At 41.9% G+C, this 26833-nt stretch overlaps 1 protein-coding gene across 2 annotated transcripts in view; it reads left to right on the forward strand.

The window, feature by feature from the left end:
- The first annotated feature begins 4818 nt into the window (after positions 1-4818).
- Positions 4819-26833, forward strand: part of ARFGEF3 (ARFGEF family member 3) — a 186369-nt gene continuing 164354 nt past the window's right edge. Inside the window, exons 1-2 of one of the 2 annotated variants that reach the window (XM_024248774.3) lie at positions 4819-5053; positions 13662-13713. In XM_024248774.3, coding sequence (XP_024104542.2) covers positions 4969-5053; positions 13662-13713 — 137 coding nt within the window. In that variant the 5' untranslated portion in view covers positions 4819-4968. The remainder of the gene's footprint in view (positions 5054-13661; positions 13714-26833) is intronic. The other variant, XM_024248772.3, reaches the window with a different exon arrangement.

Genomic DNA, 26833 nt, shown 5'->3' on the forward strand with positions numbered 1-26833 from the left:
GACTCCTCTACTCTCTTTTCCTCTTCCTATGGGCTAGAACACAATGTGCCTGGTACTTATCTTTGAGACACACAAATGAGAACAACCCCCTACGGGATGAGGAAACAGTAACATTTAAGGTACATGGTCTTAATGATCTCCTGGGACCTGCTGCACCAACCTCAACCACTGACCCAGAGTTTAATTGAAGAGAGAAGTAAGCGTCTATGCTTTGTAAACCACTATATTGTTGGGTCTTTGTTAAAACAACTTAGCCTTTCCATCAAATAACATGTACCTGTTGCATCGTACTGAAGTTATTGATTGTTACGAGGAAAGTATTGATTAAATTATATGAACTCAGGAACAGGATTCGTATTTTTCTATTTGAAAAGCAATCTCATTTGGCATTTTGAAGATGATATTTCACCAGAAGAATCTGCATATAGGACTAATTTTTTTGACATTTTAAACTAACTGAATTTGGATCTACAGGGAAAAAGTAACTATTTCAAGAAGTTTAACATATCCAACACTAACAAATACATTTTAAGTAATCACTGTGGTTACTATGTGTCCACAATTTTGTAACACATAAAGATAAAATTAATGAAGACATTTTGAATAGAAAAATGATATTAGTTATGTTACGTCTCTATTATAAACTTTAGTAATTTCAAAAAGAGAAATTTATTGAGGAAAAAATTGATAAAAGATCTGTTTTCCAAAATCCTGAATCCATATTAAAGTTGATACTCAAAGAAGAAAGCTAATCTCTAATATTTTATTTTAATACATTGAAGAATGATTATGTTTATAGCCATTTTAGATTAAGATTAAAGAAGACTTTCCATTGCTAAACAGAGTTCACTGTTGTTATTAATAGCACTCACAGCAACTTATTTGTGTGAGCCAGAATTTTTAAGCAACAAAACTAAAAACATTGGAAAGAAATAGGCATCATAGCGCAAACCACTGTGATTGTCCTCATGCCAGCAACCTAGAATGAATTTAGGAACAGGCAAGTATGCCTGCTGCAGTGAGTGAAATCATACTTAATAGTAACTATTCTAGTTAATAGTAAGTACTGTTTTATACCTAAAACTGTTGTTTCAGTTTTTTAACATATCTATATATGTATGTATATACTGGATGATAATGCAAAACATATTTTCTACTGTGAGTTATAGAAAAAAAGTAGAAAAGTGTTTACTTTCCTTCATAGCCATCAACTGGGTTGTTTATCCGTGTGATTTCACCAGCTCTTAATCCACTGCAACCAGGCTGCAGTCATCATTTCTCCCGGGTCTGGCTTCCACGGGATCCTAACTCTCTCACATCCATTATATCATTTTCTGTGTTTATCTTTGTCCTTTCTCTGGATGTTGACCTTGTTGCCTGGATACTACTTTTATTTCATTTTTGTGCCACTTTTTTAAAAAAATAACACTTCTGATTATAAAAGTAAAAATATTTAATGAAAAATAAACTCACCTATAAGCCCATCAAAGATAATCACTTAATATTTTGTATGTACTTTTGATAGATATGTATGCACATATATGTATGTATTTTTGAACTTATATATACATCTACATCAAATATTTAAATAATAAAATTGGAATCATGTAGTATACAAAAGTACATAGCATTTTACAATTTGCTTACTTAAGTATATAGTATAAGCCACTTTTCTTTTTTTTTTCTTTCTGTCTTTTTTTTTTTTTTTTTTTTTTTTGAGACAGCGGCTTGCTCTGTTGCCCAGGCTGGAGTGCAGTGGCGCCATCTCAGCTCACTGCAACCTCTGCCTCAGGGTTCAAGCACTTCTTGTGCCTCAGCCTCTCGAGCAGCTGGGATTACAGGCATGTGCCACCACACCCGGCTAATTTTTGTATTTTTAATAGAGGCAGGGGGGGTGGTCTCACCATGTTGGCCAGGCTGATCTCCAACTCCTGACCTCAGGCGATCCACCTGCCTTGGCATCTCGAAGTGCTGGGATTACAGGTGTGAGCCACTGCCCCCAACACCACTTTTCATATTATTCAATATTTCTCTCCTACATTATTCTTTTTAAATTAAAAGCAATTTTTTTTTTTAGTAGAGATGAGATCTTGCCATGTTGCTCAGGCTGCTCTCAAACTCCTCAGTTCAACCAATCTGCCTGCCTCAGCCTCCCAAAGTGCTGGGATTACAGGCATAAGCCAACATGCCTAGTCCCCCACATTATTCTCAAAGGCTATAAAATATATGATGCTTTATGAATATATCATGGGTTATCTAGCCATATCCTTGTTGCATATTGTTTTCTCTTTTTTTAGAATTGAAAGACACACTGAAATCCTTGTAGAAAGATCCTTATCCATTTCCATAATCACTTTCTTAGGATGAATTCCCAGAAGTGGAATTGTTAGGTCAAAGCTATACCTACGCTACATACACATCCAGGCTCCCTCCCTCCAGGAATGTAGTACCAAGTTACACTCTGACCAGCACCCAAGACATGAGAGGACCTTGTTGTTCAGCTCCTTCAATAACATTTAAAAAAATCTCTCAGTCAATTTGATTAATAGAAAATAGCACCTTATTTAAAAGTTTGTTCTCTTTATTAGGCACTTGAACATTTTTTATAACTTTATGTGGTCATATGTATTCCCTCCTCTGTAAACTGACTTTATATATATTGGCTTTTTTAAAAAAAGAAGGAGCGTTTGTTTTTTAATTCTTTGTTAAAGCTTTTTTTTTAACAAAGCTATTCAAACTTTATATGTCTCACATTATTATAAACATTTTCCCAGTTTGCAGCTTAAGCGAAATTGTTTTTAATTGTAAAAATAGTAAATACTTTAAAATAGATTCAAAAATATAAATCCACACATAATTAAGAGTTAGAGTTATCATCTTTTCTTCCTTCAATTCACCCCCTCAGAGTATCATTTGCTTTTTAATTTTGTATGAAACTTTTGACATAAAGGTCTTAAATATTCAAATAGTCAAATCTATTGACCTTTTTTCTTTCAGTTTCTGCCTTAGTTTGTTAGAAATAATCTTAATGCATTAAGATAAGTATATTCACTTATACTTTCTTCTAAACTTTTCATCATTTAATTCTTAAATTTAATTCTTTAATACATTTGTGATTTATTTTGCTACATGATATAAATTTGTGATCTATATATTTTTCCAAATAGTTAACAATTTTCTTTAACCCAAGTACACTATCTGCTGCAGCGTTTTTACTTTTTTTTTTTTTTTTTTTAAAAAAAACCTTTCTTTAAATGATGGCTTCACTGGGCGTGAGGGTAGTTGGTAGAAGGATCCTTGGGGGCTGGGACTTTGTAGGTTTTGCCTCCTCAGTACCAACAGCGCCAAAGGAGTAGTCTAACAGCCCCATGTGTTGGACACCCTCCAATGGCACTCCTTCCCCTGGCTGACCCCCCACACCTCGGATTTCGGACTGCTCCTCTCAGCCTCCTCCCTGGGCCCTTGCTCCTGTAACTAACATTTGAGAATTAGGGGGGCCGTTACTCCCTCTCTTGTGCAACCTTTGTCAAACTCGAGGCATCAAAACTCCCTATATTTCCCACCCTTCAAATACTGGCATCCCTCCCAGAGCTCTATCCTGAGTTCCTGTCCATAAAAAAAAAATCTACAAGTATCTCATTATCATTTCAATCTGAACATGTTCAAAACTGAACTCATATATCCCCCCTAATCCAAACCCTTTTTATCTTCTCTTCTTTAAAGAATGGGGCCACCATCCTCCCAATTTCCTAAACAAGAAACCTGGAAGCCATCCCATATACACCGTCTCTCCCCTATTCTGTCATTAAATCCTATTGCTTCTACCCTTCAATATCTCTTGACATACTTTCCTTTATTCCCCTCCTACCCACCCTTGGCCTAATTGGTTTCTAGATTCCTGCAGAAACTTTGTTCTCCCAGCTGCCAGTCTGCCCCTCTGCAGTCCATCATCCTCACTTCCACCACAGGAACATTTTCAAAGAAAAAGGAAACACGGGGTGCCCTGTCACACTGCCTTCCCCATCGCCCGCGTGAGCCTCCTGGGGCTCCCCCTTTTCACCCCAATGAGAAGCCCTCTGCTGCGGCGGCCCTTGTGCACCACATTTTTCACAGGGCAGCAATTCAGCGCAAGAGAGGATGGGAAGGGGAGGAGAGAGAGGTTTTTAGAAGAGGCTTTGGATTCAGGACGTGTTTGGAGTCTAACTCTTGTTGGTCTAGGAAGTAACTCAGCCTCTCTGGGCCTAGTTTCCTTGGGCGTATCAAGCTCTACCCCAGCCCCACCGCAGCCCACCGCCCGCCGCGTGTTGAAAGCTTGACTGGAGGTTCCCTGCAGGCAGGGGCACAGTGTGTGCAACGCTGCATCGCCCAAGCCTGGCACAGGGAGTGGCCCAAAAAAGCTGTTAGTGACTGAACGCAAGAATTTTCTGGTTAGCAGACGACAGGATGCAGCGGGCGCGGCGCCTGCACCACGCTGGGGGTCCCGGTGTCCGGGCTGGGCCGCTCCGACTCCGCCCGCGGCCACCGTCTGCTCAGAGGGTGCGAAGACCGCGGCGAGGCCCCTCCCCGCCTGCCTCCCGCCGCCCGCCGCAGACCAGGCGCTCCCTCCCGGCGGCTGGCGAGCCAGCTCCGGACATCCGTCCCCACCTTTCCGCTAAGCGCGGCGCCCGCGGGGCCTGCCTCAGCGGTCAGGTCAGCGGCCTCCAGCCTCACTCTCCGGCCCCAGCCCGCAGCAGCCGCCGCCGAGCGGAGCGCACCTGACCCAGGCGGGCGGGGCGGCAGGCGGGGCGCGGGGCTGACGTGGCCCGCGGCATGGAGCGGGCGTGATTCATCAGCAGCCGCGCCGGGGCGGCATGGGGGCGCGCGCGGCGGCCGCCTAGGCGCCCAGGGCCAGCCAGCGGCGGCGTCCCCGGCCCGGCTTGCCCGCGCTTCTCTCCCTGTGGGCGGCGGCCCGGCGCCTGGAAGGTCAAGATGGAAGAAATCCTGAGGAAGCTGCAGAAGGAGGCGTCCGGGAGCAAGTACAAAGCCATCAAGGAGAGCTGCACCTGGGCCCTGGGTAAGCGCCCGGCACCTGCTCGCCGCGGCGGGAGGGCCGCGCGGCCGGGGCTGAACCCGCGCCCCCGCGCGTGGGGCTTTCGCGGAGCGTCGGTCATGGGTGCCGTTCGCGCGATTGCGAGAGTCGCCTCGGGAAATTGATGTGGGATTTGAGAGTCTTGGCTCGGGCGTGGACATCAGCCTCCTCCCCTCCGGTCTCTTTCACTCTCCGAAACCTTCCTCGGGAACCGCTGTCCTCCCTGCCTGGCGGTCCCCTTCTCCCGGTCCCGGCGCTGGGGACGATGCTTCCCCATCGCCGAGTTAGGCAGGACCCGGAGCCGGTGCGAATCCTGGGGCCTGACAGCAAAGCGCCTCTGGGGAAAAGGGAAGTTAAACCAACAACCCCGATGTCGAATCCTTGGCGAGTGGAACCAGGAAGGAAAGGCTTGTTTAATTTGATTTTCCTGATAGAGGTCAGCTTGCTAAGTGTTAGCTTTCATGGTTATTGCACATGAAAAATAACATACGGGCGGGGATCATGTTACCTCTGCAATTCTGTTGTGGTCTGCCCTTCAGACAGGTGGGATTTTAGGGCCGTGAGCTGTGCTAGCGTTGAAGTAAGTTCCAGGGAGCAAATTTGTGTTTCTCATCAGACTCAGGTTGCAGAACTCAGCAGCGGAAAAAAACGGAAAGACATTTCAATTAGGCGGGGTTTGGGCAATCAAAATGGTCAGGATGGTAGTGCAAATAGATCAGAAGCATACTTTGGGTGATGGTGATGCTTTTTAGAAAGGAAAGGCCAAGAAGAAGCCAGCGCAGCTAGCTCTGTGGGCTCCTCGCTCTGCCTTGCCGGAGCCTGATGTGATGCCTCAGTTGCCACTCAATTGAAAAATGAAATTGACTCCCTTTCCCTTGCAACCAAGAACCATCACTGTCTGTCATGACACTGTGTGTGCTTTGATGCAGCCTGAGATAGAGAAGAGCCTTTAGCAGGTTTTCCACTAAATGTAAAATTTTGAGAGTGGTTTAGGTGACTCTTAATATGTAGATGGTCTTAATTCACATATGTTTGGGTGTGTGTACAGATAATTATAGCAGCATCTTTTTTTTAACCTGTGCCTATCATCACAAAATTGTCTAGAATATTGTCTAGGAAGTTTGTCTTGTAGGTAGAACCAGCACTTGACCATTTTAGCTTACTGTTAAAGAAAAATGGACCAGAAATCTGAGAGAGCAGCAAGGCTCTTAAAGCCACAGTACTATTTTTGCGTTGCCATTGTCATTCAGCAGAGTGATTCGAAGCTAGATTCCAAAATGCCTCTAATGAAGGGTCACAGATGGCTGGGTAACATGATAAAGCAGGGCCCAATTGTGCTTTAAATATGCCATTCCTAGTATTCGTTATTATTTTGCTGCAAATTAAACAGATTTAGATAAACAGGGAGGAGGAGATTAATCTAGTATTTTAATAAGTTTGAATACTGACATCAACATCTCATTAAGTTAAACCGCAACGTTACTGAGTTTAGGTCCTTTAAAGCCATTGGGGAGGCTGAGCATTGAGGCAGGTAAATTATTCGAGTCAGGTCTGAAAGAAACCAGCCTGAGTGGATGTGCTTCCTTTCCCAGTGATTGTTCTGTAATTAGCAAGACAAGACAGAAGTGCATGAAATAGTTAAATAATAGTGCAGGGCATTCATTGTGCAGTTGGACTGAGCAAACCAGGAAAACAAGTCAAAGAAGGGAGGATAAATTTGGGGTCCATGGATTGGGGGGGAATTGGTGTGAGCTGGTGGGGCTTTTGAAGTAGATTTCACTTGAAGAATGGGGAAGCTATGGGTTCCTTCTTTCTTTAGCTTCTTTATTTAGGAAACATTTATTAAGACCTCCCTGGTAATGAGCAGTGGGATATATGGATGAATAAAATGTCCCCTATAAGGAATTTGTTAGAAGGGCATGCTGGAGACATGAACAAAGGCCTATAGGGATAGGCTTTCCTGTTGTCTTTCTCACTCCAGTCCATTTCCACTGCCCATCACTGTTTAGATTACAAAACACCTGTCACTCTTCAACCCCCATAATTTATTTCTAGGTTAATGTGTAAATTCCTCAGAATGCTCTTCAGAGTCTAGCCCCATTCTCTGTTCTTGTCACTCCCCAACCAAGATTCAACAATCTAGTGGCAGTCAGCTGCAGCACTTTGTTGAACATGCTGTGCGGCACACTTCTCTCTTTGCCTTTGCTCTTGCTAGTCCTTCTGTAGGGAATTCCCTTTTCAGACTCGGCAAGGTCCATCTTGTTTAGGAAACATTCCCTGAGCTCCTCAATAGGATAAGTTGTTTGTCTGGGTTCAGATCCTTGCCTTGATGACTCTCTTAGAGTACCTACTATTTTGGATAATAGTTGATTGTGTGCACAGGTAGGCTCTTACGGGCAGTGTAATTGACGAATATGTTGGGGTGCAATAGACAAAAAAGCTAGTTTAAGCTGACTTATACAAAACAGGATTTATTTACTCCTTTAACTAAAATACCCCTTACAAGAATAGCTGTGATTTAGGAATTAGACACTGTTTCAGGGATCTTGTCCTGCTCTTTGTGGGTTGACTGACATGCTCTGCGTGGGTCTCCACAGTTTTGGGCTCATGAATCAACACATTTAGACCATCTCATGAAAAGAGGCAACAATAAACTTAGACCATCTCAGGAAAACAGGTCTCATCCCCCACTTAGACCATCATGGGAGGGGGAGGTCAACCCCTACTTAGGTCATCATGGGAAAAGGGGGTTACCTCTCACGTAGACCCTCGTGAGAGAGAGGGGTCATTCACCACTGAGACTCTCATGAGAGAGAGGGGTCATCCCCCACTTAGACCCTCATAGGAGCAAGGGGCCATCCCCTACTTAGACCATCATGGGAGAGAGGGGTCATCCTCACTTAGACCCTCATGGGAGAGAGGAAGCATCCCCCACTGAGACCCTCATAGGAGAGAGAGGTCATCCCCCTCTGAGACCCTCATGAGAGAGAGGGGGAATCCCCTGCTGAGACCCTCATGGGAGAGAGATCATCCTTTACTTAGACCCTCATGAGAGAGAGAGGGCATCCCACACTGAGACCCTCATAGGAGAGAGGGGTCATCCCCCTCTGAGACCCTCATGAGAGAGAGGGGTCATGCCCCACTTAGACCCTCATGGGAAAGAGGGGGTATCCCCCTCTGAGACCCTCATGGGAGAGAGAGATCATCCTTGATTTAGACCCTCATAAGAGAGAGGGGCATCCCGCACTGAGACCCTCATGAGAGAGAGGGATCATCCCCCTCTGAGACCCTCATAGGAGCAAGGGGTAATCCCCTACTTAGACCATCATGGGAGAGAGGGGTCATCCTCACTTAGATGCTCATGGGAGAGAGGGTCATTCCCCACTGAGACCCTCATGGGAGAGAGGGGGTCATCCCCCTCCGAGACCCACATGGGGGAGAGGGGGCATCTCCCTCTGAGACCCTCATGAGAGAGAGGGGTCGTCCCTCACTGAGACTGAGACCCTCATGGGAGGGAGGGGTCATTCCCCACTGAGACCCTCATGGGAGAGAGGGGTCATCTCCCTCTGAGACCCTCATGGGAGAGGGGTCATCCCTTACTTAGACCCTCAGGAGAGAGAGGGTCATTCCCCACTGAGACACTCATGAGAGACAGGGGTCATCCCTCACTGAGACTGAGACCCCCATGGGAGAGAGGGGTCATCCAACTCTGAGACCCTCAAGGAGAGAGGCATCATTCCTCACTGAGATCATTTTGAGATAGGTGATCATCACCATATTTAGACCATATCAAGAGAGCTGGACTTCTCCAGTCACTCCTGCTTGATCCTTGGTTTCCCTTGTTCTCTTTGTCCTGATGGTTCATGTGAGTATCCTTGAACCAGTCCTCTAGTCAAAGAATGGAATAGAATAACTGGTTTAGGCCTAGGCTACAAGTTCCACTGAAATCCAGAGTTGGGGAAAAATGGTTTCCTGGAAGTAAAATTAAGATGCTTCTTCAGAAGCCAGGGGAATGGATACTGGTCAATCAAAACAATACACGTCAACAGTGTAGTGAGCTCTTTAGCACAGGGACTGCCGTTTATGCTTCTTTGGTTGCTTCTGCACCTGTAGTGGAAGTCAGATGTTCAATAAGTAAATCAATACTTTAACTACTTGTTTGAGTTTTAAATAATATTCATCTTTTTCTATTTATAAGAGTTATATATGTTCACTTTAGAATGTTGCAAATAATGGAACAACATAAAGAAAAAATTAAAATAATCTGCAGTCTCCCTATCCAGAGATAACACTGTTGACATTTTGGAGTCTTTCCCTTTGCAAAAGGTCATACCACATATGGCATATTGCCATGTGTTTTTTAACTTTAGCATCTTCTTCTACTCCGTCTACTTTGTCATGACACTTCTCTGAAAATCAGTGTTAATGGCTGCAGAATAACTAATAAGGCATATGTATGTATCTTCTCTTTATTTAGTGTTATCTGGTTGGTTGTTTTTCTTGGTGAGGAATGGCCTGGCCAGGGAGTAGAAAGGAATGAATTGGATGAAGGGTTGGCTTGGGGAAAGGCAGAAAGAACTTCAGGAACTGGCAGTCCTGGGGGCTTGTGAGCTAGGTGTGGTGGGATGAAATAGAATTGCAGAACAGGAGAGCTAGAAGCAACCACGTCCTACTTTTAGTATTTTATATCTATCAGGGGCCTTATGCAGAATGAATGTGGAAAATGGAGGAGCGGGGAAAGAAACTAGAGGCACGAAGGCCAAGTAGGGGAAGAGGGAACATCTATCAAACCAGCACCCTTCTCTCTATCTACCCACCTGCTTTTTCTTCCAGCCACAGGTTATTACTTCACAGCCAAACTTCTTAAAAAGTGTAGAAATTGTATTTGTGTTCTCACCTTCTACTCTGTCTTCATCTTGCTGTCATCTGCCTTTCACCTCCATCATCCCACCAACTCACAGTTACTGAAGAACAGTAACATACAGCCATTCGGCTGGCAGACCGTTCTCATTCCCATCTCACAGGTCCTCCTAGTGACACTGGACACAACTGGGCACCTGCTTTCCCTTGACTTCTATGATCACACCCTACCAGCTCCATCTTGGTTCTTGAGCCACTCTGTCTCCTTTGCTAGCACCAGATTCTCTCCCCAGCTGTAAATATTTGAGTTTCTCAAGGGTTAGCTTTGAGCCCCCATCTCTTACTCCCAGCTCTTCTGGAGTTGAACACACACATACCCACAGCTTCAGCTCCATTTCTGAGAATGTGATGCCCGCATTTATATCACTAGTCGATACCAGTGCTCTGAAACCCACACCCCGCAACTTAGCTACCTACTGAATATCTCCACCTGAATGGCTCGCAGGCACTCAGCTCAACAAGGCTCAAAGTGACCGTGTGCTCTTCCCCACCTCTACCTCACTGCCAAACCTTACTCACCTCTGGTGTTTCTAAATGGTCAGTTGATGTCATCACCTGTCCAGTTGCATTAACCTGAAATCTAGAGTCATCCTTGATACATTTCTGTAATTTGCCATCTTACCTAGTCCGTCACCCAAGCTCTGCTCATTTTTACCTCCTAAATATATGTCAAGCCTGTTCACTTCTTTCTACCTCTGTTGCCAGCTCCTCTCCAGAATAAGCTGCCTTCTCTTTTTATCTGAACTTCTGCAACACCCCCCTAACTGCTCCTTCCTTGTCTGCTCTAGTTCTTTTTCCCAAGTAGTGTCACCTTGGAAACCCCAATCTTTTCATGACATGCCATGTTAAAACACTGAATAGCATCCCATTAGGATAAAAACAAAAGTCCTTGTTGTGTTCTGTCCAGCCCTACATGGCCTCGCTCCTACCTGCCCCACAGCCTTGTGCTGTGCCACCCTCATGAGAGAGAGGGTCATCCCCCTCTGAGACCCTCATGAGAGAGAGGGGTCCTTGCTCTCTGAATCTCAGCCACACTGATCTTCTTTCAGTTACTCAGCTACACTGTGCTCCCTCTTACTTCATTAATTCAGCAAATATTTAGTGAGTACCTACTATGTGCCAGGTACTGTTCCAAGTGTTAGGGATAACATGGTGAGCAAAACAGGCAAAAAGATCCAAGAGTTTACAGACTCTTGGAGAGATGACAGCCAGTAATCAAGATAAATAAACAAAATATACATGACAGCAAAGAGAGTGATAAGAGCTAAGAAAGGGAAAACATAAAATGGTGAAGAAGATAGAAGGTGCTTGGAGTGAAGGGGGAGTTGCCATTTAAATAGGGTATTCACGGAAAACCTTACTAAAAGGGAGGCTCCTAGTTGGGAAAACATCTGATGGCTTTGAGAAAGAGCAAGGAGCCAGGGGGCTGGAGTGAGGGAGAAAGTCCTTGTGGGACTCTGTAAGGATGAGATGGGGAGTCATTTGGGGTGGAGGAAATGGCTCTCATCTGGGTCTTGACAGGGTCTCTCAGGCTACTGTGTTAAGCAGAGACTGCAGCTTCAGGGGCAAGCCCAAAAGCTGAAAGCCCAGGACAGAAGCTGGTACAGTCATCCAGGTGAGAGAAGGTGACAGCTTGGACCAAAGTGGCAGGACAGAGTCAGGGAAGATGTTGGGATTCTCCAAGCATTTCAAACTTATTATTCCTTCCACTTGGAGTGACCCCTCCTTATCTACTTTAAATAAATCATTTGTGGTCTCATTGCCCCCAGCAGGAAGCCCTGACCTCACAGTCCACAGTAGGACCTCCTGTTCCACTCTTGCCTAATTCCCTGTATTTTCCTTCCTGGCGTTTATCATGCTTTGAAATGACAATGTGCACTCCATGAATTCACGGATCGTGTCTGTTCTCACCACTAGGTCCCTAGCCCAGGACCTGGTTCAGTGTTTAGTGAGAGAATCAAAGAAGGGAGACAGGAATTGGCACTGGCATCTAAGGACTGTGTCAGGCCCTTTATGATCATGATCCTATCAGCTCCTCACAAGCATCCCGGGAGGAAGGTGTCATTGTCTTCTTTCTAAAGATGAGGGAACTGAAACTTACAGAGGATAAGTGACCTGCCCCCATCCCACAGTGTCACAAGCTGGAGCGGAGCTGGGACTGGAACCTGGTTCTCTTTGCTTTCCTTCTTGATGCTTCCATGGTGCCCTCTCCCCAGCTACCATTCTGTCCTGGGTGCTTACAACAAAGCTGCAGGCCATTTTCCCCTTGACCTTTGGATGCTCTTCGCCTTGGGTTCCACACTTATCCCATGTGCCTGGGAGTCTTACTACACTTAGAGGCGTAGTTTCATGGTGGCTGCTGTGTGATGGCCTTTTTGCTTTTCCTTTTCTTCTAGCTTGCTCTTAGCCTTATAGAGCTGGGCACTGTTAGCCAGCCTTGGTTGACTATATATCCCTCTGTCCTGTGGGAAAACCATGCTGATCTGGTTGTTCACTGTCACTGCCTTTCCTTGGGGAGCAGCACCAGCTCGTCCTGGGTGCCAGTCCCTGCTGTGCTAACTGGTGGGCTGTGCTGGCCTGTGTGGCCTTTGAGCTGCTTCCTGTACCTGCATCTCAGAGTTTCCCTTTCTTATCATCCTGTCTCATCTTAAGCATCGACTTCAGTCCTTCATCTTCCTCCATTGGCCTTGTCTTCACAGTACCAAGAACCCTGCTGAACTCATCTTTCTGTTCTACTGATTAATTGTCTTTGTGAAATCCACTCTTTTGCCCCGCTGGCCACATCAAGCCCAGATCTTACCAGGCCTGTTCTTAGCCTTGACTCTCTGATATATATATATATATATATTTCATGTTTGTTATTCTCTCTGATCTCTGAGCAAGGTGGGAAGAGACATTTCTTCTTCCCCAATGAAAATAATTCAGATAGACAGGGCTTGTTGACTCTATGGAGTGAAGAAAGGGGTTAACACAATTTGAGCTGAAAGACTGGAGACAAGTTGGAAGGATTGAAATAGTACAGTTTTTTGGGGAAGAGACTGGTGAGCTTTTCATTATCTCTAAAATTAGAGGCAGCAATAGTGTGAAAAATCCACAAACAATGGCAAAGTATTGAACATCTGGTTGGATTAACGAGATTTGGATGTGAGCCTTCCAATCGATATCGTAACTACACTGTGATTTTTTTTAAAAAAGTTTAATCTACCATGTCACAAATGTGTATGAGAATAATGAGATGTTATGTAAGTCCTTTGTGAACTTGAAAGCCTTTCACAAGTATGAATTATTGTGTGAGGATATTGAAACAGTATTTTCAAGGAAACAGCTTTTCTTTCTCTATTTTTATTACAAGAATATAATATCTTAGTCAGTTGTAATTAGATTCAGTGATTCAGATTAGGAATTTAACTATTCATTTTTTATCTGTATAGGGAAATGTGCCCTAATTTTTAACTTTCCCCTCCTAGTTTGCAAGGTCCAGGGAAATCTCTGGGGCTCTCAAGGGAAAAGGATTTTAAAATATGAAGGACTTGCATGCAGATAATTGAGAATTGACTAGTTTATAATTAGAGGAATTCCTGGGGAAAAGAGAAACTAACAGAGAAATTCATGTACAGTGTATATTCTCAGTGTTTAAATATTTATTTTTAACTTTTTAATTTTTCTTTTGCAGAAACTCTAGGTGGTCTGGATACCATTGTCAAGATCCCTCCACATGTACTGAGGTAGGAGATGGACATTGTATAATAACACAGAAGTCAATATTACCCGTTGAAGGCCCAGATAACCACATTGGTTTACAGAGTGTCTTAGTTTGTTTTGTGCTGCTGTAACAGAATACTACAGACTGGGTGATTTATAATGAACAGAAATTTATTAGTTCATGGTTCTGGAGGCTGAGAAGTCCAAGATCAAGGGGCCACATCTAGCGAGGGCCTTCTTGCTGCATCATCCCAAAGGTAGAAGGACAAAAAGAGGGTGGAACAGAGAAGAGAGAAGGGGACTGAATGCACCCTTTTCTAACAAAGCCCCACTCCTGTGATAACAGCATTCATCCATTCATGGGGCAGAGCCCTCATGGCTAGATCACCTCTCATTAGGCCTCACCTCCCAATACTGTTGCATTGGGGATTATGTTTCCGACACTTACTTTTGGTGGGGACACATTCAAACCATAGCATAGCATTTTACTTGCTGACTAAAAGCTTTCTTGCACCCATGAGCTGGGATATTTCATGAGGTTAGCATGATGTGAACCTGATTGCATTGGCTCCACCTGTCTGTAGAGGGAATGAAATCAGTGACCTAAAGGAACCAGCCATGGAAGTCCATGGTAAAAGGATCAAATTGGTCAAGGAGAGACATGATCAAAACTTACATGGAGGAGTAGAAAGAAAATTGCGCTCCCTCTGATGGGGATGCACCCCTACACTAGGTAGTGTGGATTTAAGCTCTGATTGGCAACCCTGGCTGGACATCATCTGGCTGGTTGTGAAGTCCACAGCCACATGCAGCAGCCCAGAGATAGGGAGCCTATTTCCCCACCTTCTTCCCCTCCCACTATAACTTCCCCCAACCCTCGCTGGGAGAGAAATGCCTGCCCTCTGTAGAAAAATTGGAAAGAACAATACAACAAAAAAGAAAGTTGTCCATAACTACATCACTTAAGGATAACCACTGAAAACAGTTCAATAGATTTTCTTAGATGTCTTTTTCTATACACATATTTTTATAAATTAATATAAAATTTTATTCACAACTTTGTTGCCTGCTTGGTTTTTTTTTACTCAATACCATATAAAGAATATTTTCTAATGCCAGTATATGTTCTTCAAATTAAAATGTTACATATACTTCCATTATATGGCTGTAGCATAATTCATTTAGCAGTTTTCCTATTGTTTAATAACATTTGGGCTGTTTCCAGGGTTTTCTTTGAGATTATAAAGTATATTGGACTATAACCCTTTGTTGAGTATGGTTTCTATGTTCTCAGGATACTGTGATTAGATATTTTCTCTCTTTTTAAGTAGATTGAACAAAATTTATGTTTCTATTTTTTTAAAAAATTCATTACTTTTCCTGTAGTAACTGCTACAGGTTTACATATTGTAAGGGAATCCATGTGTTAAACTAAGTGTATTTTTGTGTGTACAAAGCTTATACATGAACAGAATGTCTGGCAACAACATGTTTGTCTAGGGAAGAGGTGGTGCAGCTGGGGTGTCCAGCGCATAGGAGGATGTGAGGACTTTCTATGAGCCGTGAAGGCATGGATAATTTAAAGAAGTCAATTTCCTGGCCCCCAACTTCTATAAGTTCCCTTTCTTAAAACTGATTTGCTTCAAAACTGACGTTGCCACGTCTCCTTTTCCACCTCACCTTTTACTGTCACTCTGCTCCTGCTTGACAGAGAAAACCACACCTGTTACCCACCTGTGTCTTACAGTAGTGTGTTGTCCTGGGGTACAGAGATCTTGTTCCACCCACAAAGAACTATGAACATACTAGTGTCCATACTGGTAAAGGGAGTGATTATAAGGACCAGGAAACATATCATTTTTCAAGTTATGTAGTTTTAACTTCTTGGCTTTCAGCAATATTGAAGGAGCTATAAGATGATAGATGAAAATATTTTTTGATGATGTCTCCTTCATTCCCTTATTATTTATGTAAACAAGGTGTCTTACTGCTTACAACTATAAAGGTAAAAAAGAATTGATATGGAATTGGTGCTAAATTCTACCTTATTATATAGCAGTGGAAAATACTTCTTCATAGGCGTATGAACTAAGTGGGAGAAATATAAACAAACTCCATTTCCATAGAAATGTATTTTTAATAAAAGTATATTTTCCATGCTAACCATATTGACATTTTGATAAATAATTATTAATGTTCTTTGGACCAGTTTTGTGCATTAGTAATGATTGCTTACAATTGAACATTTTAAAGCCTTATGGTTACAGGAAATATTTTAAAAATTACTTTATACATGCTTTTTCTTGACAGAGAAGTATAGTAGGGAGATTAGTAATAGCCTTTCTAGCATTAAAATATATTGGAGAAAAATGTTTGGGGAAAATGGAATGGAAATACAACAAGTTCAAGGAGAAAAATAACAATACAGCGTTTTTTTACTGTTAAAGAAGAGTTTGTTCACCTTTTTTTGATGGATGAAGGTGTTTTTCAAATTGCTGTCGTATTCACGAGATACATTTCAAGAGTGATATGTTTTAATTAAAAATTTTAATAATTCAAGTATTCCAGAATTACAGCCTTCACAATTAAAATTATGATTAAAAAATTTGAATGCTAACTTAAAGTACGTGAAAAACAGAATCTTAACATTTTCTTAGTGACTACATAAGTAAAAGAGTTTGATAAACTCTGCTGTAAAGGTTGTTTCCTCATCCAAAGTGTTGTTTAACTTAGCAGTGAGGTTTTCTGTGGTTCTGGGTTTGTGATAAAACGTCCGTCTTCAGTGTGAGGAGCAACAGAAGAGGTTTCTGCTCCACTGGCTGGGAATGTTTAAAATTGTTGGGCGCACACATATATTTAGAATTGTTATAGTCTCTTGCTTAATTGATCCCTTTATCATTATATAATGACCTTCTTTGTCTAGTGTTCATGTGTATGTGTGTGACTAGAAGAGCTGGAGAGAATATGGTTTCAATGTGTCCAAGGACATATTTTTGGTTCTCCTTTTACTCATTTGGCTTTATTTTATTCAGTGATCTTTTGCTTTACCCCAGAGCCAGCTACCTACCTTGTGCACCTACAGGAGCTGTTCGCAACATTGGTGGGAGGGGTGCCAGATGAGAGAGTATGGATGAATATATGCATATGTACATGTCTTTACATATTTCACCATTATTAGACATTCAACTCAGAGTATTTCCCCTAATGACGAAGATTATCCTAATGTACAAAGATACATCATCTTACTATTCAAAAGAATGGACATTATTATGTTTCAGATGCACAATGAGATCTATCAAGTATTCTTGTACAGAGAATTGAACCATATGAATGAGACACAGCAGATGTGAGCCTTGCATTCAAAGGTGTTTTTTTAAAAATAATTTTGAAGGAAGAGAATGAAGATATACAAAACAGAAAACATTGTGTCGTGGTAGCAAATGTAAATTTTAGACTTTTATACATTTAAGGAGGTTTCAGTTTGTGATTCACAATAGTGGGGAACCTCTCAAAGCCTCTTCTAAGATACAAGAAGAAGCCATAATTAGAGCAGAAAAGAGATTGAATCAATACTAGTCTGATTTACTATTCCATGTTATCATTAGAGAAATGATATAAAGAGGAGACATACAGTAATGTGCTTTTCCCCCTGTGTTATAAATCAGTCCTTCTTTAATCCTTTGATTCCTCTTCCAGGCACTTTAAACCAGGAGAGCATTTACTCTGTTAAATCATTATGTTTAACATGGCATCCTTCTATTTGAGCATCTGCTAAAAAAAAAAAAAAAAAAAAAAATCCAGGCACTGTAAATATTTGTCTGCTCATTGAGGAGAATTTGGATATGTTATTTTTTTTTCCATTATGCTTACATTTAATATATGGGAAAGAAACCAAGTTTAAAAACTATCTCTTGCATTCTTCTCATTTTGAATTCAGATTTAGTTTTCATTTCTGTTACATAATCACCTCCAGGTGATTATTTGCAGATTTTTAAAATTGTTTGTTTTGGAAAGGGCTACAGGGATCATTCATAATCTTGAATACCTTTGCTCTGCTTTTTCCTATTTTTTTCTTTTGCCACTGATTTGTTAATTTCATGTTAAATATAGTCCTATTCTCATAATTACTAATATTGTTTTGGTCAACTGTGTACATTAGTAGTGATAGCTTAAATCAGAAGAACCCTTAAAGAGCCTGTGTTGAAATTGAATCCTTGAGAGACCTATGTTTTATTATTTTTCGTTTTGCCATTGATTGCTCTAAGGACTTTTGAATGATTTAAGTGACTGGTGACTGGATTCAGTTATGCATAGAGCATTCTAAGAGAGATATTGATGATAAAACATATTAGATGAAATTAAGGTCAAGAGACATTGCTTATTTGTGCCCAAGGCTCTGTCACTGATGAAATGCTCACTCTCGTTGTGGATGTGGTGAGCAACAAGGGTAGGAATTAATGCAGAGCCTATTGATATTCAATGCCAGGGAGGGAGGCAGGTCCAGAGAATATGTACTATGGAATATTTCATGACTTTATTAGTGGCTAGTCATGTGAAAATCTTTCCACCTTCCTGCCCTTAGTCTTGCTTTTGATTTGGGGGTGAGTTTTAAGGGTCCTTATCTTCCTCCATGAGGAGACTGCACCCTTGCTATCTTTGCTTCTCTTTTCCCTTTTCTTAAACTTCAAAGTCTCCTTACATGCGTCTTTGCAGGGTTGAATAAATCTATGAATTAGTGGGCTACTCAGGTATCCCTACACTGAAGAAGCCATCGATAGCTCAGGTTATGTCTTAGGTTAGAATCATCCTCCTCATGTCCTTTTTGCTTCATAAGCAAAAGCCAACTCAGGATGTTCCCTAATAGTGACAGATTTGGTGAAAAATATGACCAAGTACAGTTGCCACTGATAGTCACTGATTCCATCATGGCTATCCACTGGTTTTTCAACCAAGTAATATCATAAGACTTCGAGGCTACCAATCAAGAACAATTAGAATATTCTGCAGTTGTTGAGTAGAATATTCTGTAAATGTCTGTTAGGTCCATTTGGCTTAAAGACCAACTTAAGTCCAATGTCTCTTGTTGATTTTCTGTCCTGACAACGTGTCTAATGCTGTGAGTGGGATGTTGATGTCCTCTACTATTATTGTATTGGTGTTTATCTCTTTCTTTAGGTCTAGTAATATTTGTTTTATGAATCTGGGTTCTCCAGTGTTGAGTACATATATATTAAAATTGTTATAGTCTCTTGTTGAATTGATCCCTTTATCATTATATAATGACCTTCTTTGTCTTTACGGTTTTTGATTTAAAGTCTGTTTTATCTGATATAAGTATAGTGATTCCTGCTCACTTTTGATTTCCGTTTGCATGGAATATCTTTTCTCACCTCTGTACTTTCAGTCTACACATGTCTCTACAAGTAAAGTGAATTTCTTATAAGCAGCGTATAGTTGGATCTTTTTTTTTTTTTTTTTTTTTTTTTTTGAGATGGAGTCTTGCTGTGTCACCCAGGCTGAAGTGCAGTGGTGCAATCTCAGCTCACTGCAACCTCCGCCTCCTGGGTTCAAGTGATTCTCCTGCCTCAGCCTCCCAAGTAGCTGGGACTACAGGCACAGCGCCACCACACCCGGCCAATTTTTGTATTTTTAGTAGAGATGGAGTTTCACCATATTGGCCAGGCTGGTCTCGAACTCCTGACCTTGTGATCCACCCGCCTCGGCCTCCCAAAGTGCTGGGATTACAGGCATGAGCCACTGCATCCAGCCTAGTTGGATCTTTTTTTAATCCTTTATGACAATCTATATATTTTAAGTGGAGCATTTAATGCATTTACATTCAAGGTTAATATTGGTATGTGAGGTTTTGTTCCTGTCATGTTGTCGTTTTCTAGATTCTTTGTTTTTTTCTTTTTCTCTGTCTCTGTGGTTTGGTGGAATTCTCTCTTGTTGCCATTCATTCCATTCTCTTCTCTTAATCCTTTGATTGCTTTATAAGACCTGTGAGCTTTTGTGTTTTCATAATGGTGAATATCAGCCTTTCATTTCCATGTTTAAGACTCCTTTGAGCATTGCTGGTAGGCCAGTCTAGGGATAATAAATTCTCTCAGCATTTGCTTGTCTGGGAGAGAATTTATTTCTCCTTCATTTATGAAGTTTATTCTTTCTGGATATAAAATTCTTGGTCGACATTTTCTTTTCTTTGTGTTTCAGCACTTTGAAAATGTCATTCAATTCTCTTCTATCTAAGAGGTTTCTGCTGAGAAATCCACTGTTAGTCTGATGGGGTTTTCTTTATAGGTGACTAGATGCTTTTCTCTTGCTGATTTTAAAATTCTTTCACTTTTACTTTATTTATTTATTTATTTATATTTTTTTGAGACAAGGTCATGCTCTGTCACCCAGGCTGGAGTGCAGTGGAGCAATCTCAGCTCACTGCAACCTCTGCCTCCCAGATTCAAGCAATCCTCCCACCTCAGCCTCCCTGTAGCTAGGACTACAGGCATATGTCACCACACCCAGCTAATTTTCTGTATTTTTTGTTTGTTTGTTTGTTTTGGTAGAGATTGGGTTTCATCATGTTGCACAGGCCGGTCTCAAACTCCTTGACTCAAGTGATTCACCTGCCTCAGCTTCCCAAAATGCTGGGATTACAGGCATGAGCTACCGCACCTGGCTCACTTTTACTTTAGACAGTCTAATTATAATATGCTGCAGTGAAGTCCTTTTTGCAATGTATTTTTCTGGGAATTGCTGGGCCTCCTATATCTGGAGGATCTGTCCAAATTTCTTGCCAGACTTGGGAAATTTTCATCAATTATTTCCTTAAAGAGGTCTTTGGTCTTTCTTTTCCCTCAGGAATACTGATAATTTGTAAGTTTGGTTGCTTTATATAGTCCCAAATATCTCAAAAGCTTTGTTCATTCTTTTTTCCTTATATTTTGCCTGACTGTATTATTTCAAAAGACCTGCCTTCAAGTTCTGAGATTCCTTTTTCTGCTTGGTCTAGTCTATTACTGAAGCTTTTGAATATATTTTGTAATTCCTTCAATGAATTTTTCAGTTCCAGAATTTTTTTAAGATGTCTATCTCCTTGGTAAATTTTTCATTCATATCATGAATTGATTTTCTGATTTCCTTATATTCATTTTCAGATTTTTCTTGCATCTCATAAAGCGTGTTTAAAATCAATATTTTGAATTTTTTATCTGACATTTCAAGGATTTCTTTTTGGTTAGGATTTATTGGTGGAGAATTACTGTGTTCTTTTGAGGGTGTCACATTACCTTACTTTTGTATGCTTCCTTTATCTTTGTGTCGATTTAAATGCATTTGGAGCAAGGGTAGCTTCCTATTTTTGAATTTGCTTTTGTTGGGCAGGGGGACTTTTTCTCTTGAAGATGTGACTATGATGTTTGTCGGCTAGGGTTTTACTGAAGGCATTCCCTAATCCTCACCATTCTTATGTCCTAGGCCATCTCATATGATGAAATATAGCATACTTGTCATGGCTCCTCTTCCTTCCACATGCCAAAGCCAAGACCAAAACCACAGGTCTAGAGGTATTTGAATAAGTAGCCCAATAGCTCCCCTGCATGTTGAGCACTAAAGTGTTAGGGGGACATGTTCTGAGCTGCTCTCTTCATCTAAATTGCCCAGTGTGTGTCTTATAACATGCAGCCTTTCTCACTTCCTTATCCTACTTATCCTTGAAGACTGTGCTGAGATATCCTGAAGTCCTTCCTTAATTTCCTAGGTAGAAATTATATTTCTCTCACTTGTGCTCTCACCGTTCTTCTTACATAATCCTGTCGTGAAGCTCGTCAGCCACGTTGGCAGTTGTTTGCAGGTTCTATTCTCAGAACCTAGCCTCAAGGAGCTCATCTAGACATATTACTCATCTCTGTATCTCTTAGCTCAGTGCCTTATAAATGTTTGTGGGATGAAACTGCTTCTCTAGCTTTACATCACATGTCCCAGAAAGCCACTGCCTTCATCTCCTAGATTCTTAGAAAATGCAGTATTCGAAAGAATCTGTGCCAAAATGGAATCTCAGCTTTGGCAATAGGACTTCTAATATCTTACTGACTGAGAAGGTTGGTCTTAAAGAGTACACCCAGAAGCCCAACACTCAATTCATTGACCTCAGCTAGTGTAGACTTAAATCCTGTGCCCTCTACTCAACTAAAGCCCTGCCCCACCTAATGTATATTAGATAAGGGGTGGGGGATGGTGATGGTAGTAGTCAGGACTCTGACCAATATTCTATGCCAAAGGATGCTAAAGATACAAAGGTTTCAGTTCTCAGTAGATTTCCATGAAAAGTCCTTGGCCACCCTGGAAGAGACATGCTGCCTGTCCTACCTCCACCTCCAACATGAATTTGACTTGGAGTATTTCTGTTCTAAAGGACTGAAGAACCTCCACTCCTATCATACCCCAATCCAGGATTGTCTCTTTCTTCCTTCCAGGTCACTTGCAACAGTACTGGTCCAGATGAAATAAAACTGTCAAGGGAATCCTGGAGCTATTTTGTCAAAAGGCAGCCATTGGCAGCAAACCTCTTGTTGGCATTACTCAGTGCCCCTTTGGGAACAATCCCAGTGATTACCCTAGCCATAACCCAGCTATTTTGCTTACCTGCTCCATGATTTTTCAGAGCCAACCTCAGCCTAATTGCTTTCTCTTGCCAGTTGTACTTTCCAGAAAGATTCTAACAGCTTTTTTTTTCCCCATTTGTCTTTGTATGTGTCCCACCACCTCTCCTCCCTAGCTGACCCTCTGCCTGGCCCTTTGCTTCATTTTGCCTGCCTTGTCCAGACACTTCATTCAGTCTAGATAATGACATATTCCTCCTCGTCTTGATGTGGGGACCTACTGATTTTTCATGCAGGATGTGAGCACATTCATCAGTGTTTATACTTGGAGAGAACCATCCATAACAGCTTCCCATTCCTCATATGGTTTTACTTTAATTGCCTTTATGCTGCATTGATCTATTTTAGTGCTTTAATTCTGTGCTATGAACCCTGGAGTGACTTCTGCAAGATATGCAAGTTTTTTGGTTGTTTTGTTTGTTTTGTTTTTTAGAGACAGTCTCACTCGGTTGCTCAGGCTGGAGTGCAGGGGCACAATCATAGCTCACTGCACACTCGAACTCCTGGATTCAAGCAACCCTCCTGCCTCAGCCTCCCAAGTAGCTAGGACTACAGGTATATGGCACCATGCCCAGTTAATTTTTTAAAAATTTTTTGTGGAGATGGAGTTTTGCTATGTTGCCCATGCTGATCTCAAATTCCTGGCTTCAAGCAATCCTCCCACCTTAGCCTCCGAAAGTGTTGGAGTTACAGGTGTGAACCACCAATGCCTATCAGTTTTTTGGCTTTAATTTGAAGAAAGAAACATATCTGCATCAACTGGGAAGAACTTTGTATGGTTTAAAATGATGAGGACAGCAAATACCCCAATAGTTGTTTTTGGCACACAATTTGATTCTCATCAGTATTGTTCCTGCCTTTCTTATGTCATGGAGAAGTGTTGGACTCCCCTTGCTACCTCCCACTGTCATGGAGGAAGCAAAGGATGCTGGTGTAGAATTTGCAGTTCATGTTTTCAGCTTGTGCTAATGAATGGAGGATCTGAGCATACATGCTGGACAGGTGCTTCACATTATTCTAGGTAGATTACAAACATCTGTGCTTCTCTTGGATGTAAACTCATCTCGAGTCTCCTTTTCTTGCCTTCTTCCTTTTCTCCCTACTATAGCTGACTTCTCTTTGCAGAGTCACACAAATGTAACTGAGTTTTGGCCCTGTCGAGTCAAACTCTGTTGAGTTTTGCTGGTTACCATAAAAAAAAAAAAAAAAAGGCGGGCGGGTAGGGGGAGCTTTAAGACACTTCGGTTAGTCGAAGCCTGGCTCATTTTCAGATTTAGCGAATTCTTTTTCTCAGCAAGCTGTGAAAGGCAATGTGGGGAAGACATTGTCAGCCTTTCTGGGCTCAGTGGGAACTTTGTAAGTGAGCAAGGGCTTGTTCTAGAGGAGAACTGAACTTTTCTAGCTCCCTGAGATCAGGCTTGACATAAACAGGTGACCAGAAAAATCTATTTGCAAGGAGAGAGTGGCACATGGACTAGCGTTTATCAGTGGAGGTTGCTGAAATCTGTGTAGAAATCAAGGTGCTCTGAAGATCTAGTTTCTCTTTTTCCTTTCTCTGCTGCCATAGAAGACAAAGAATATTCTTGTCTCCTTTTAACATAGTGTAAGTGATAATACCATTCTATTTCCTAACTTACAAACAGCTGCGTCTGTGGGCTATCTGCCCATTGTAAGCCAGTCCTAATGGTTTCCATGTTCTATTCCCATTAATAAGGAAGACCTACAATTAGCTCTCCATTACAAGGCCTCTCCTTGTTAATAGCTCTGACCTAAAAGCACTTTTTAAGTGATGCAGTCATCACTTAAAGAAGTCACCACTTAAAAAATGAGTGCATAAGTGACCCAAGTTAGTATGTAGGGGATGTTGACTTGAGTGATATTTTAGGATGTGCATGAATTATTAATGTTCAGAAACAAGCCATGGCCACTCATCTTTTCTTTATGACCAATAGTTGATGACTTTATAACTCTTGGCTTTAAACATAAAATAAATCCACTGAAAAAAATATAACAATCCAATTATGAATTTTTGTTTCTTAGGCTTCTTCATTCCTTTTTGTTTTGTTTTTGAGACAGAGTCTCACTCACTCTGTCACTCAGGCTGGAGTACAGTGGTGTGATTTGGGCTCACTGCAACCTCTGTCTCCTGGGTTCAAGCAATTCTCCTGCCTCAGCCTCCAGAGTAGCTGGAATTACAGGCATCCACCACCATGCCCAGCTAATTTTTGTGTTTTTAGTAGAGACAGGGTTTTACCATGTTGGCCAGGCTGCTTTCGAACTCCTGGCCTCATGTGATCCTCCCATCTCGGCCTCCCAAAGTGCTGGGATTATGTGTGAGCCACTGCATCCAGCCTCTTCATCCCTTTTGAATGGAATGAAGGTAGGATTTTTGCTGTGTGCATAATTCTATGAATTGTTTTCATCATTAAACTGTGCGTTTAAGGCAATTTAGTCCCAAATTTCCTGCTTTCATTTCAAACTATGCCTCTGAGAAATTGTTTATATTGATGGATTTTAAAAATGGATCCCAAATGATGGATAGGGACCTGGGCTCATCAGTTTAGTGATGTCAGTAGCTTCATAGAGGTATTTACATCTTTCTTTTTCACCCTGTAGGACTTTTCTTCTGGGAGAAGGGTGGGTGCAGACTAGAATCACATGTTGTTTTCTTGGAAACCTTTGTTTCCAAGTGCTGGTCCCACTTAATCTTGACAGCACTCCTATGTGAGACAGTGGACACACTGAGGTTGGAGGGGCTATGTAGCTGGCCGAGCTCCTTGAGCCAGTCCAGCGCAGAGCCAGGGCTGCTGGACTCCAAAAATCACCTTCCTAACTCACTATGGGGTATTAGCTCTCCAATTATTTGACTTAATACAGAAGATTTTTTATTATTGTTTGCAATTTATGGGAAGAGCTGAGATATATACAATTAAATTTCATGCAGTAAATCACTTGATGAAGCACCATTGTTGAAAAAACCTCCTAGAAAGCCTGCTATACTTTGCCATTGCCCACTCACAAGTGCAACTTACCAATAAAGGATTATGGATTAGACCACCTTGTATCGAAACAGCTTCAAATGCAATTTCCAAGGAGCCAGTGCTTTTAAAAGAGGGTTGTCCTATATTCAGACTGAGGGGAGTGTCATGAATTATTAGAGCTGTTAAGATTAGCATGTATACCCAGCTTTGCCAGGAAATGACTTAAATTGACTTTACCTCTCTGTAAGGAAGAAGGAAACTTTAAGATAAAAGAGACTGTAGTCTGGAATTGATGTGAATACCCACTGGGGAAATTATGTAATTAAATAACTAACTCTTACCTCTCCACCTTCTGCTAACTTGACCAAGGGAAGAGGCCAGGTAACAATTGATATGGTTTTTTAATGAGGGTTAAGGTGAGCAAAACTGAAGAATTACTGAGAGAAGATTTAGGATAGGGCTCATTTTTAGGCCTAAAGGAATCCTTCTAGAATATTTTAAGTGAGAGCAGACCTATGCTAATTTTCATTTTAATGAACTCCAGAGAGAATTGTTCTATGTAAAATAATGGCTTTTTTTCCTGAAACTATAACTGCCCCATGGTGTGCTTTATTTTATAAATCCTATTTTGTTTTTCTGTATTTACCAGCTGGGAGAAAAACCTTCAAAAACAAAAGGGGTTTTGTAAGCTTATTTCAGAGGCTGTTGGGTAGGACAGAAGCCAGGAAACTGGGTCCAGCTGTGCTTGGGGGTTGGGAGAAGGAGGGATCCCGTGACTGGGAAGGGCAGAGGGAGAGGGCTGAACACAGAGGACACCCAGGACTAAGCAGGTGGGGGGGCTGCTGGATTTACCCCCAACTCTGAAATAAAGCTGGATGTGGAAGAAAAGGCCAGCAACATGACCTTTGCTGAAAATGGGGAGGGTAGCATTCATGCATTTCAGAGGTAGTAAAAATAAAGATGTAATTTAAAGTCAACAGGAGGGTTTGATTAAGAAAGAAAACAATTGTTAAAGGTGTGCCTGCCCAGGCATTCAGTACAGAGGATGTTTTTATGAATGTTTGCTTCAGATGATTGCCTCACTGCGCTCAGTTCTACATGTTAACATCTCTATCGGAGAGGTCTGGAGAGAGTGATGCAGAGTGGGAAGACAGGGTGGAGAGTGGGCTCATGTAGATCAGGCATTTGGCAAGGGGGAGCAGGTGGCCTGGGTTTGGAGTCAGAGCCAAACACACAGCATGGTGCATGCCGGAAATGCAATGAGGAACAGGACACAAGCTCTCTTCTCTCAAAGAGCTTGTCACTTGCTGAAGGGAAAGCAAATAGATCATCATAATACACATGCAAGTCCTGGTTCTCCCACATATGCCTTTTGGGACCTCAAGCTGGTCATTTTGCCTGTCAGTTTCCATAAATGGAGATGAAAACGGGAAGGTAGGGAGGTGCCTCTGTTTCCCCAGTGTGACAGGTCTGAAGAGATCCCATTGCAGGCCACAGAGGTGGCC

Source organism: Pongo abelii, chromosome 5, assembly GCF_028885655.2.
Source record: "Pongo abelii isolate AG06213 chromosome 5, NHGRI_mPonAbe1-v2.0_pri, whole genome shotgun sequence".
In the NCBI taxonomy this organism is placed as follows: Eukaryota; Metazoa; Chordata; class Mammalia; order Primates; family Hominidae; genus Pongo; species Pongo abelii.